This window comes from Andrena cerasifolii, chromosome 7 (genome assembly GCF_050908995.1).
Source record: "Andrena cerasifolii isolate SP2316 chromosome 7, iyAndCera1_principal, whole genome shotgun sequence".
In the NCBI taxonomy this organism is placed as follows: Eukaryota; Metazoa; Arthropoda; class Insecta; order Hymenoptera; family Andrenidae; genus Andrena; species Andrena cerasifolii.
In genome coordinates, this window is record NC_135124.1 from 11021933 (window position 1) to 11034314 (window position 12382).

A 12382-nucleotide genomic window follows, 5' to 3' on the forward strand; every position below is an offset into this window, starting at 1 on the left:
TATGACACCAACAAAATTAAGGTTGCATTACGGATGAACTACTCTATTTGCACATCGAGTTTCATAATTTTTTTAATTTCCTAGTTGCCGAACGTCCCTTGTGAGCGTAACTCTTTAAATCATATTTTTTCTTCGAATTTTGAAGGCCTAGACAAATTCTGCGAACAGATACGAATTCAGCACGTCAAAATCTAAACGAACTGATGTACAACAAGTCAAGAAAATACGTCAACCACGCGTTATAACGGAAAAACCGAAATTTTCTTCGAAAATGTCAACTTTGACGAAGATTTTCAAGGTCAAAACTTGTTCGTCATATATTCTCAACATTTTTCCCTTATTCTGCAACATCTTAGCTTCAACCTAAAAAAAGATTCATCCCTCTATCTTATTCCTATTAAAAGCTCTACGAATTTGACAGAAAAAGGAGCAGTTTGTCCCACTGTGCGGCGTTGCTCGCTAACCGTCACTCGTCCTGGGTGTGTCCGCGCTACCACCGGTACACTTGTAGCAACGTAATTAGCGCGAGCGCTGCAGCACGAGAACAAGTGAACGACAGAGGAAGGATTTGTAAACGCCGGGAATCGCGGCCCCGCCGCGAGACATCGAGATCAAAGAGCCACGGTGAAGCTGTTTCTGCGTCCTGCTCGCCGAAAAGGGATGCGTACGGTGGATTTCACGGTAGAAACCTTGCGAATTGTTTTGTTGCTGAATGCCAGTCGGGTAATTAGTACCGAGTGACGTGTCGTTTTTCTGGGGCAAGAGCTTGCTTGCTCGGGGGTTTTGAGGGTTCGGGAAACAGAGGAGGTACCCTTGAAGCCAACTGCTTGCGGTAAGTCGCGATAATTCACAGGGAATCGCAGCGAATAGGTGAAAGGCGGGGGTGTCCCGGGGAACCCCAAGGCGTCGATGCGGAGAAGGGCCAATAATTTCGTCGGTTTCCAGGGATCTTGGGCGTAATTTAACCAAGGGCCTAAAGCGGCAGCTGCGACTCGACAGCGGCGGACACGGGACCACGGAGTCACGATAAACTCTCATAATTCACTTACGCGATATCCTGGCCGTATAAACCCGTCGCGTCGGCTTGAGCGCGCGCCGGCAAATTCGCTATTGAATGCGAATGCCCGTTTCGTAACATTTGTATACGCGCGTGCACGATTATTCATACCTGGCCCATTGTGCGCGGCCTCGCGCGGATCTATCGTTGCGTCGTAATGCTCACCGAGACGTACAACAGATGGAAATTTTGATACACCGCGCAGCCGGGAGAGTAATGAGCCACGCGCCCATAAAATTCCGTGTAAAAACCTCGTGGAAAGAAGTTGTAAAAACCCAGGAAGAAGGCGGGCCATTATAGCCACCGGCGATAAATAGCGGGCGACGATAAAATGAGATTAAGAGTTTACATCGCTAATAAAGACGCGAGTATAAAGCCGGGAGGAATCTAGGTATCGGCTTCGACAGGTTGTGCGATTAGGGTCGGTGCGCTTACCGAAGAGAGCGCTGGGATTTTCAGCTCGGGGAACGGTAAATCTGAGGATTTTAAAGGGAACGTAGAAGCCGAAGTCCTACCTCAGCTGGGAGCTTAGCAAACTCGCGCGATAGAGAATCTTAAACGTTCGGGGACGTGATCCGAGTGGACAGTAGGGACGGAAGTCGCTACACTGGCAGAATCCGAAAAGAACGGCGCGTAAGACGCGGTTCGTCTCGATTCCAGGCGAAAGCAATCAAGATATCGCGAACGATAACAGAGCGGCGTAATGATCTGCCCGGGCTCGAGATACGTATTGTTGTCGGCCGCCTAATTGCGAACTGTTTCGCCGCGCAGTGCCGCGCGACGTGCAATCTGGCATCGGGCGATGGTCGGTGACGGTGGTGATGGTGCGGTGGTCCCGCAATAGATTCGGTTTGATACATTGCCGGAGAGCAGGAGACCGTTAATTTCGTGCCCTCCTGGCCCAGGGCGGTCCCGCGCGCGGATTGCCCTCCTCCGTCAAACGTCGTTCGCGTTAATAACTCATCGAAGTAAATAATAGGCGTTTGCCAAGGCACAGCTAGGGAGACGCCACCGGTTCCCGGTTTGTCACTATCGAGATTCGGTCCCATCGATCGGTTCCTGTCGTTAATGCGTGTCCCCGTTTATCTCGTTAGTACGCCTCGACCCATCTATCTATCATACTGTTATGGGTCTGTAAACGGAGGACGGGATCCATAAGCCTTCGTTTGCAATACTTGTTGTTGGGGAAGCACCTATGTCCACCGTTAAAGAAGGCTTTGAAACTTTGCGTGCCCTGCAGCTTTTTTAGAGAGCACGCAGCTGCAGTTGCTCCACATTTCCAGCACATCTATCCGACACCTTTTCGCGAGTCAAGTAACCGAGGTGTTCCTTCATCGTTGACTCCTGCATCCCGAAAAAGGAACGTGTCCCGATCGCTTTGATCGGCTGCGATCACGCCCACGCTCCGACACGTTCCCAGTAACGTTTCCGATGCTCACGATCTCGTGTTCACGCGTTTGTTCCAGAAACAATGCCAACGGTGACGCCCCGCCCGCGGTTCCAGCGCAGAAGAAAGAGCCGCACGAAAACATCGCCCGGATAGCGAAGCGGTATCTCGACGATAACATGCAGCAGGCGTGGATCAATCCCCGGCTAATATCAATGGTGAGTGAATACAAATGCAGTGATTATACGGTACGTTAGGCGCTCGTAACCGAACGTTCTCACGTTCTCCGCGCCAGGGATACATCTATCTATCCTGCCGGCGCATGGACACGCGCGGGGCTGTAATTTCAACCGTATAACAAATTAGTTCGTACGAGGCGGTCGAATCTGGGAGAAGTCTCCGCGTTAATTTAGTCGACGGGACGTATCGACGAGGCGAGGAATTTGATTACAATACCCCTGCTGGTATTTCTCACCCTTTGCGCGGAGATTCTTCTCATTTCCGTGGCTTTCGTCCCTCCCAGCTTTTTTTCAATCTTCCACGAGCTACGAGCATGAATTTTCTTAAATATCCATTCCCGAGAGCTCTCTCTCTCGGTCATCTACTCCAGAACTTCGTTTATTAATCCAGACAACTACCTCGCGTCTCCGTTTCTCTATCTGCATAGCCTCTCTGTAACGTTCCCCTGAAAGCGTCTAAACGGTCACGTAGATAAGTAGTCGAGCGTAACGGGCAGTCGGCGTTGAGGATATTGCCGGGGATAAAACTCGCCTCGGGTCGAGCCTCTCATTAATGTCGCCACTAGACTGGTGCTCGTTGGTCTGAGCAAATGGCCAGGATTAAGACGTGCGCTTGCCAGCCGTCTGATCGCGCCTTTGTGCTTTGTGGCGCGTTCTTTGCCGCTTTCTGTTTCGCGGGCAGCACCGTTTCGAAACGCTCTGCCGTGGGAATTGCGGGCAACAAGCGAATCGGGTCAGGTCGACGAACGAAGGGAATCAATCGATCGGGCTATTGGATGGAAAATTCGACGTGGAACGTTTCGGCTCGGCGGCCCCGGCTCCGCATAGTAGCGTTATTCGGCGGACGCGGCCGCTCGTTGCCGGATAGTTATTGAAATTCCGCCTTCCCCGTTCCACTTTATACCTGATATATTCGGATCACGGGGCGCAGCATACGCCAGGCTCGGCGGGCCGCGTTATATCGGCGTTCACGGCAGATTGGCATTCGCGCGCGTCAGACTTGGCCTGCAGACAGGTAGAACGAGTGGACGAGTCATTAAGCGAGCCAATAACAAACTCGTGATCCACATAACCCTTCGTTATGCTCGTGGCCGCTATTAGCCCGCGCGAGGCACCGGCAATCATCGCCGACCAGCCAGGCACCGACCACTCCGCGTTTCGTAACCTGGGGATCTCGGCTGCGAGACAAAACTCGTTCTCCTCTTTCCTTCCTGCCCCCGAGATCCTCCTCTTTTTTCTCCTCGTTTCCCTCTCCGCGACCTTACGTAACGCCATGCACGCTCTCGATAATTCGACCTGCTTGCTCGCACACCTGCGTCCCCTGCGCACAATGGCGCAATCGAGTGCATCTTTCTCCGTCCTCTCGAGGGGACACGGGATTGTGCTCGGAGCGTTTCCAGGCAGACGATCGGGCCTGTTGAAGCTTGATTCGCTGGTGGCGGGATCTTTGAGGGCGTGGGAGGTCGAGGTGGTTCGTTTCAAGTCGGTTGTCCGCGATGGATCCTATTTCATTGGAACCTTTTTGTAGATATCCTCCGGGGTGGTTAACCTTTAGCGCTCGAAGCGTACCTCCTTATGTAGAAATTCGTCAGTGGACGAATTAAAGTGGAGAGTTACGTAAACTCGATACCGAAAGATCGCGCGTTATCGTCTCCATTGGCGAGCGACGAGGAGCTAGTCGCAGGGAAGATTAACGTACTCTCGTCAACGCGAACAGCCAGATATCTGGTCGCTGTCAGCGGACGAGTTACTCCGGGAATAATGAATATTACTCTCTTCGCGTCTGTTCGCTCTGCTGTCGCGCATTTGTCAAATCGGCTTGAAACGGCTCTGTCTGTCCCCGGCGAGGCCCTGCCTGTCCGTTTACGCTACCGTCGCTGCACTTGCACGCGTGTTCAACAGCTCCCCCCGGCGGCAGGATTTACGATCGTTCCACGTTACTTATAGCTGCCGGCTTTATTAGCATGATCGGCCGCTCGGAGGATAGATTACCCCGTGAAACCGGATCATCGGTCGGCCGGGCAATCCGATCGTCCGGCAGCCACGCGGCCAAGTAGGACTCGTTCCGAGGCGTACACACGACACGACAGTAGTCCTCGTCTTCCGTCAGGAGTCGACGATGCCATTTGTAATTTGCTACGAGGGTGCCTCGTTACGACCGGTTCTAAATTCCTACGGCTCTCCTCCGTTGTCGCGACACAGGCTGCTCCGCTTCTTTGATCGGCTTGCAGCGCACGGCTCGCGGGGAAAAATGGACCAATCGTTGGCTCTGAGAGTCCTAAGGGTTGCTGGTACATTAAACGGCGAACGAGCGACGAATCGCTGGAGCTCTCGAGGAAAGTTTCAGCCCGTCGACGTAGGAAGAGATAGAGGGAAGGATATATATTTGCCCGGGCGATTAATAGCGCGGCGAGGAAAGTTAATTAAGGAACGGGCGAAACAAGATTCATTCCCAGTCTCGTCAGCCATTTAATAATCTCGAAAATTCAGACGATTAGGAGAAGCTGCGCGCACACGCACGCGTCGAGTGTACGTGTGCCTCGCACGTACATACGTACAGAGGAGGAGAGCCGTCCCGTCTATCCGGCGCGATTCCCAGAGTGCCCTGCACTCACTTCCTCTAATAACAATAATAATAAGAAGGGATGGAGGCCCGTTTTAATCAGAGGGTCTGCCTGCCTGACGTGATTAACTCGAAGAGCCCAGGGAAGACGGGAGGAGGTTGCAGGCGGGAGAAAAAGGGGGAAATAGACTCGGGGGTGGATGGTGCTGTCATTTTCGGTGTTTATCATATCAGCTAGGCGACGGAGGGGCCTTCATTTCGTCGCCCCGGGCGGATGGATGGGGTTGAATCTTGGATTTCACGGCCGATTTGTACCTCCCTCCCTTTCTCCGTCTCGTTTGCATTTCGCGGCCGTGCCGCGCTTACGGGCCTCACCCTTCGCCCATTGCTCAACCGTTCGAGCGTAGAAAATGCCCTTTTATTTTCATCGCGCCCGTTTTTCCGGCGCGGAGATAGCACGGGTATTACGAAATGTTAATGCACAGCCGTTGGCTCTATCGACACGGCCATAAATCGGCGGCGTGCGAGGCTCGCGCGAGAACGCCGCGAGCCAGAGAGGGTAATAAGGGAAAAAGCCGGATAATTAAGTCCCGTCCGACGGGTAAATTATTCGCGGAGACGTTCGATGCACAAGCCGTGTCGATACGTTCGATGCGCATACAGGACATCGCTGGGAGCATGAATTTGTCCTGCGATCGACGCGGCCACGTAATAACCGTTCGCCGTCGCCCATTGTTCGCGATCTTGCCGTGGACCATTTGAAAAAGAAGACCGAAGGATGAATGCCATTATGCGTGCTATTCAAAACGACGAAGAGAGCAGAGGCTGCTCGATGGAGGAGTCGAGGGGAGGGCAGGAAGGGACTTTACCTCGAAGACGTCGCTCTTCTTCCCGGAATTAAAGTCATGTCTATGGGGTCCCGACATTGAGAACGTCTCCGCTATTTCTGTTCTCCCGGCTGGCTGCCGCCTTACGTCTCGCGCTTTACTTTCGACGTCTAATTAACAAGGTTTTCCTGGGGGTTTTCATGGGGTCTTGCCGCCGACAAGTAACTTACGAAGCGGTAAATACCGTCGCGCAACGAATCCACTCAACCCGCTTGATCTTCTCTCCCCTCGTGTCCGCTGGAGAGGCCGGGTCGAGGCAATAGCCGGTGGATTTTTCGATAGAACACCTTTCGATCTTTCCCTTCCTACGATTCCACGGTGGGGGATCGGGCCGGGCTCCGATGGCGCGGAAGAAACTGGTTTCTTCCGAGTGAAAAGAATCCGCCGAGTCACCCCGCGGAGAAATTACACCGCCGTTCGATGACTTCTTAAGTAGTATCGTCAGCGGTCCCTTGCCGTGTACCTTTCCAGAGGATCTCCACGTAACGCTCATAGAAGTCGTCGGATTTTTCTGGCATTTTTCTTCGCCGGTGTCCAGGCTCCGTTGCGTTTTTATCGCACTCCGAGCACAGTAAGCTCCGTTTAATTCCCGTCCACCTATACATGTATGCCCAGACGCTTATCGTACTACTGCTCCGACACGATGCGGAATACGACCAAGCGTCTCTGGGGCTCTTCCACCCACTGTGCGTATCGATCCTTCCTCTTCAAGTCGAAGGTTACGGAAACGAACGGCGTAGACGAGCCGGGGGACAGATAAGCGAAGAAGGATTGGAGGTTGGTTTAATATTCAGCTTTGTCCGGTTCATTAGCGCGGCACAAAAGTGGCTTAAAATAATTGAGTCTACGCCGAGTATAATAGCCATTCTGATGTTCCATTGTCGGCTGCCACCTCGGATTCTTGATTCGCGGCGTTATCAATGGCTGCTTATTTCCTTCATTGTCGTCCCGCGGGCGGGCCCTTTGTTTTTCTTTAATTTTTCAACCCCTCCGATATCTTCCGACGACCAAGTCGTCGACGCTCGTATACGAACCTCCCCTTCTTCGTCTGCATCGTCTCGCATTTACCAGCATCCGTCAGCCTGACGAAAAATTCTGATTTATCATTCACCACTGCGTGCATCCTCTCCCGATACTTTGTCCACTGCAGAATCTCACTTTGACGGACCAGTCGTTCCTCGCCGCTGATTCTCTGCTCGCCTAGCTCCTTGCAAGCCAACCCCTGCTTTAACTAGAGGAAACAAGTAGAACAAAACGTTTATGGCGCGACGTAAACGTGATTGAGGCCCGTTAAGCGAGGCGTTGATCCATTTTGGCGGACGTTAAAGGGATTCCGTTGTCCTTTCCTATCGCGTTGGTGAAAATAGGCCCTCTAATTCGTCCCTGTTCCCGCGAGATAAAGGAAAAAATGAGGCAGCCTTCTCGAAACGCTGACGAGGGCTGTCCTTTGTATAATTGAATCTTTGATAGGGCCGTTCCATTAGCCTGGCGGAAAACGAAGGCAAAGCCGCGTTCTTTTTAATTATCGTCCCTCGCCGGGCCGAGATACGAATTACACGTTCGAGGCGGCGCTGCTCTGGCGCTAGTGTAATTCCTCGTCGCGATGTCGCATTACCGAGCACCCGGCAAAGAAAAACACCGGCTAGCTGCCGGAGAGCGCAGAATCCGAATCTCAAATTAAATAAAGCATTCATAAATTCTCGGCAGGGTGCACCCGGGAGGTGGAGCGTGGTGGCAGCGATGGCGTGCGGGTTTACGCCTGTCTGCCCCCGAAGAAAGTACACGTAGGCGTCCTTTTAATTCCGTTGTTCAATCCCTCTGCTCCCTCGGCCATCTGCCTCTTTTTCATCCGCGGAACGTCTCCCTACCCTTTCCGCCCCATTCTTGTCTAATATTCTTATCCAGTGGCGCGGTGCCGCGGCCCGCATTTTTCGCGCTTCTTCCGGTAATATCCGGCTACTTTCCCTCCATAAACCCCCGAGTTTATGGTAAATTGGCTGGGAACGGGATCCTTGTACCCTTTCCGGGCGATGTTTCTCTTTTCCCCGATGCTTTCTTGCAGCGAGGCCCCCTCTCTGCTTCGCGAGGCATTGTTTCGGCTACATTTTACTCGCGACGCGTTTAAGAACGTTTGGTAAACTGTGCAGACGCAACTTCCTTCTTTTTCGCCCGAGGGTCATTCCACGCGAAGTCGGACACTTTTCGGAGTAACGTTTCGGATTTTGGTGCAACTTGGATATGTTGTAGTCTTTAGGGGTATATAAACATATCTCGAAGGATTTTTCGAAATGTCAAAAATTGTGGATGTTACAGCTCTTTGAAGTATAGTGTTTACTATTTTTCCAAAAATTATAACTGTTGAACTAATAAACTGATAAACATGACCTTTTGGGTGCTTACAGTGCAGATATAAGAGTACCTAATAAAAATTATTTCACTTAATAAAAACGAATATTTGAGCATTTATTTAGTAATTGTTCTAAACAAATGCAATGGCGTCAAACAGCGGGGACCGTGGTTAATCGCAAGGGGTTACGTTCGTAAGGGGTCCGAGAGCCTCGATAGCATCCAATTGCTCGATTCATTTACCCACGATCTACTGGGCGCTCCGAGGCACCTGGTCGCTTTGAAAAATTATCTCAGCTCGCGTGAAAAATGATTGACCGGTCCCTGGAACCATTTACCACGGTCGCCAACCTCGTAAATCCGCGCGAGATCGGCGGTGATCCGTGTCGGCGTTGTTTTGATGGGTGTAGCGGGGGTTGATTCCCGTTGACGGGCCTCGAGTTTTCGAGTAATTAATAACGAGAAGTCGTGTACATGGTACCCGAGGGGGGTGGCAACTTAACCCCTCGCTCGCGTTCTCCTCGACGTCGAAGAACGCGGGGGAAGGGGGCGCAAACGAAACTTCCGAAGTCTCGCCGAGTGTCTCGAATGCCGCGAGGGTTCTCGTTAATATACCTTCGTTCCGCGAAGCTTCTTGCTCCCTGTTGAACTTGTCGTTGACGCGGCACGCTGACAAACGCATTTCGCGTTAATAGGCAGCTCGACAATCTGCGTCCCGATAGCTACTTCTACGCGATTCCAGCGAAGGAAAGCCGGAGGAAAAATGTGTTTCACTGTGGGTACCGCGAAACGAACCGCGCCGCGACGCTATGATTAATGCAGCACGTGCCGCGGTGCTTGGGCTAACTCGATCGCTGAGAGACTTTAGCGGACCCTCGGAAAAATTGCGCGGAGGAAAAGTTCCGCTCTGGATGGTCCGTCCAAGTCACTTTTCAGAATCAATTACCAACGCCGCTGGCAAGCGGCAACGCGGAGACGGGTTCGCAGACGTCATAAACGTAGTAGCGTCATAATTCTATGGATGGCAACCGCGTACGTGTAGATGGTCGCAGTGTATACGTTCTAGATAGCGTAAGTCCCCGAGTATAAGGGGTAATATCGTGAAACGAGGGATACCGTCCGCAAATCCCCCTGATCCCCCTTCAATGCACAGTCTGACGTCTTAAGGTTATGGTACTTTCTTGGGGGGGAGGGACAACGTGATACCCTCGGTTTAATATTTATAAACCAGATATATATATATATATATATATATATATATATCGTCACGTATTTGCGCTGCTAGTGCACGAAACGAACGTTGCATTCGCCTCGACTGGGAAATGGACCCTGGACGCGAACGATGTCGTGTCAAGGGACGCGCGCAATTCTCTCTGATTTTATTCCCAATTATGGAAATCGCGGTGCCCCAGCGTTCGGGGCGGCGCCTGGTTCCGTTTGTCGTTCTCCGTCGGGCGTTCTCTGAAATCGATTTCTCGATTTCTCACCCTGGCCCTCGAAATTAACGCGGCCCATTGTTCGCGAGTCGCACGCGGCCAGATAGAAGAGGGAAACCGATGGGGCGGCTACTTCAATCTCGAAGGAACGAATTTCCGCTCGTGCTGCCGCGCGATCCCCGCGACGACGTCGATGCCGAAGGTGGCGGCGCCGGTACAGCCCTAAAAAGACTCGGGTCATTTGGCAAAGTGCTACTTTGTGTCACATAAAAAAAGCACCGGCGTCCCTCACCGACGCCAGTTATTTCGCAGTCAGCGTTTTCCGACGCTCGAATCCTCTGCACCCCTTCTCGCAGTTCCCAGGGAGGCGAGCTATCGAACCGCGTCTCCTTCCCTCATTGTCGTTGGACCACGAACAGGCGATTCGTCGTGGAGCTCTAATAAAACGCATCAGACAGAGTGCAAGTAGTGGAGGATTTGTGTCGTCAACGAATTTGCAGAGATTAGGCATCGTTGATGCATTAGGGAAATAAGTTAATTCATAACTTAATTGGAAGTGGACCTGATGAACTATTCCACTTTAAAGTTCCATTTTTTAGTTGCTCGAGTTAGGGAGGAAAAATCCACCTTCCCTAGGCAAACTGTTGTTCGAAAACAGTGAAAAGGGAAAGGAGGGCGCTCCGTCGTTGGCCTCGACAGGCAAGGATACGTGCACGCTCGAGATAACATCGGTGTCGTTCGCGCTGCAGCCCGGGATAACGCTGGAAACGGCAATAAAAGATAAGAAGACGGTTACCTGAACGAAGTTGCAATGGATCGTAAAAGATTAACTTTCACATTCGCGATTTGCATAGGTAGTAGATGGTTGGCGCGGCGCAGATAGGTATCTGCGATTTTTCCCAGCTTCGCGAACCCTCTTACGTAAAAGCATCGACGCGATGGTAGCTACAGCCTGAAAGCCGATAATGAAACGGTTCTGAAGCGTCTCGGGCTATCGAACGGAGGGGAGCAACTTGGGCGGAATTTTTGGCCGTTCGAACTGCATTATTGTTGCGAGACCGTAATTACACGGCGAAAGAGGATAAGGATGAATTCGTTATCTTCTCTTCGCCTTTGCTCCCCCTGCCGCACCCTCCACGGTGCAAAACTCCCGCGAGAGTTTTCAGAAGTTTTCCCAGCACCGAGTAGGGTGGCGAGTGGAGGGGGTGGAACGGAAAAAAGTCGGGGTAACAGCTTAATCGCTTCGGAAATGCATAGTGCGTAGTCCGGGCAATAAGTTATCCGTGGCAAGAGGAAAGATTGTCGGCGCTCGTCGGAGAGGGTCGGAGGAACAGGGCGAGCCGAGAGTGTGTGTCGAGCCGGTGGAGTCAGGGATAAGAGGTGGAAAAGGGCGGCTGGCAAAGGGGGTAGCCCGTCGAGCGTCCGTTAATTTATGGACTTATTTTTCCCGGCGTGCGGTCGCAATTAATCCTACGCTTTAATTGCTTCGTAACGCGGCCCAGCCGCCCACGCGAAACGATCCTTCGATTTGATTAATCGGATTCGACGGATGTCGTCGCGCAGTCCCGACGAGAACGGATGAATCATTACGTAGCCCGGAAAGAAGGAGCCTTCGCCCTTTTTCCGCTCGGCGACATTTGTCGTAACGGCGACTCGCCGGAGCGATTAGTAACTTGCCGATTAAACGGAGGAAAGCTGGAGGGAAAAATCGAAATTAACGTTACTCGCGGACGTGGACGCTGGCCGAACTGGGCGGGGCGTAAAAACAGATTCGCAGAGGATACGGTTGCGAGGGTGTGGGTGCCGCGACCTTTTGGGGAAAAATAATCCAAATATTTAGGAGGCCATGACGGCCCTATAAAATTCCATCAAATTCCCGACACATCCGAACCACCCCTGGTGAAAACCGGCTGTAAATTAATCCACGAACGCTTTGGACGTGTCCGCAGACGCCGCCCCCGTCCACCGTATCGGACATTTAAATCGTTGAAATACCAGCCAGAGACAATAGGCCAGGTTTTATGGCGAATAGCAACCGGGATACTATAAAAAATTAAAGTCCGTCGGATTTCATACTTGTATTGACAGAACCCGTGGCGGTTTTTCCCGCCCTCTCGCGAACGGGACCGAAAATAATTACTCTGTTCCACGGTTTTCTGGGAAACTCCGCACTCGCGCAGAATTATTCTTTTACCGCGTTTTTCCCCCGATCTTTCTGCCCCTTTCCAAAGGGTGCGTGACAGGAGTTTGTAAAAATTCGGAAAATCGCCCGTCCGGTCCGAGAGGAAGTTACGTAGATACAGATGAACGGTACATCCTGGTGGATGGATTAAATATCGCGAGCGACGTGACGCGAAACTGAAATATTACACTGTTTATGCATCCATTCCGCATACGAGAAGTTTAAGAGCTTCGATCCGCGACGTCAACGCGATATTGGGGCCCGATAACGACATCCTCGCCGAAT

The 12382-nt window shown here is 51.9% G+C and overlaps 1 protein-coding gene across 3 annotated transcripts in view; it reads left to right on the forward strand.

Moving 5' to 3' along the window:
* LOC143371115 (uncharacterized) overlaps window positions 1–12382 on the forward strand; it is a 297394-nt gene that overhangs the window by 68703 nt on the left and 216309 nt on the right. For all 3 annotated transcript variants that reach the window (XR_013085976.1, XM_076815997.1, XM_076815998.1), the window contains exon 3: window positions 2524–2662. Coding sequence is in view for 2 of the 3 variants with exons in the window: in XM_076815997.1 (XP_076672112.1) it covers window positions 2524–2662 (139 nt within the window). In the remaining variant the exon portion in view is untranslated. The remainder of the gene's footprint in view (window positions 1–2523; window positions 2663–12382) is intronic.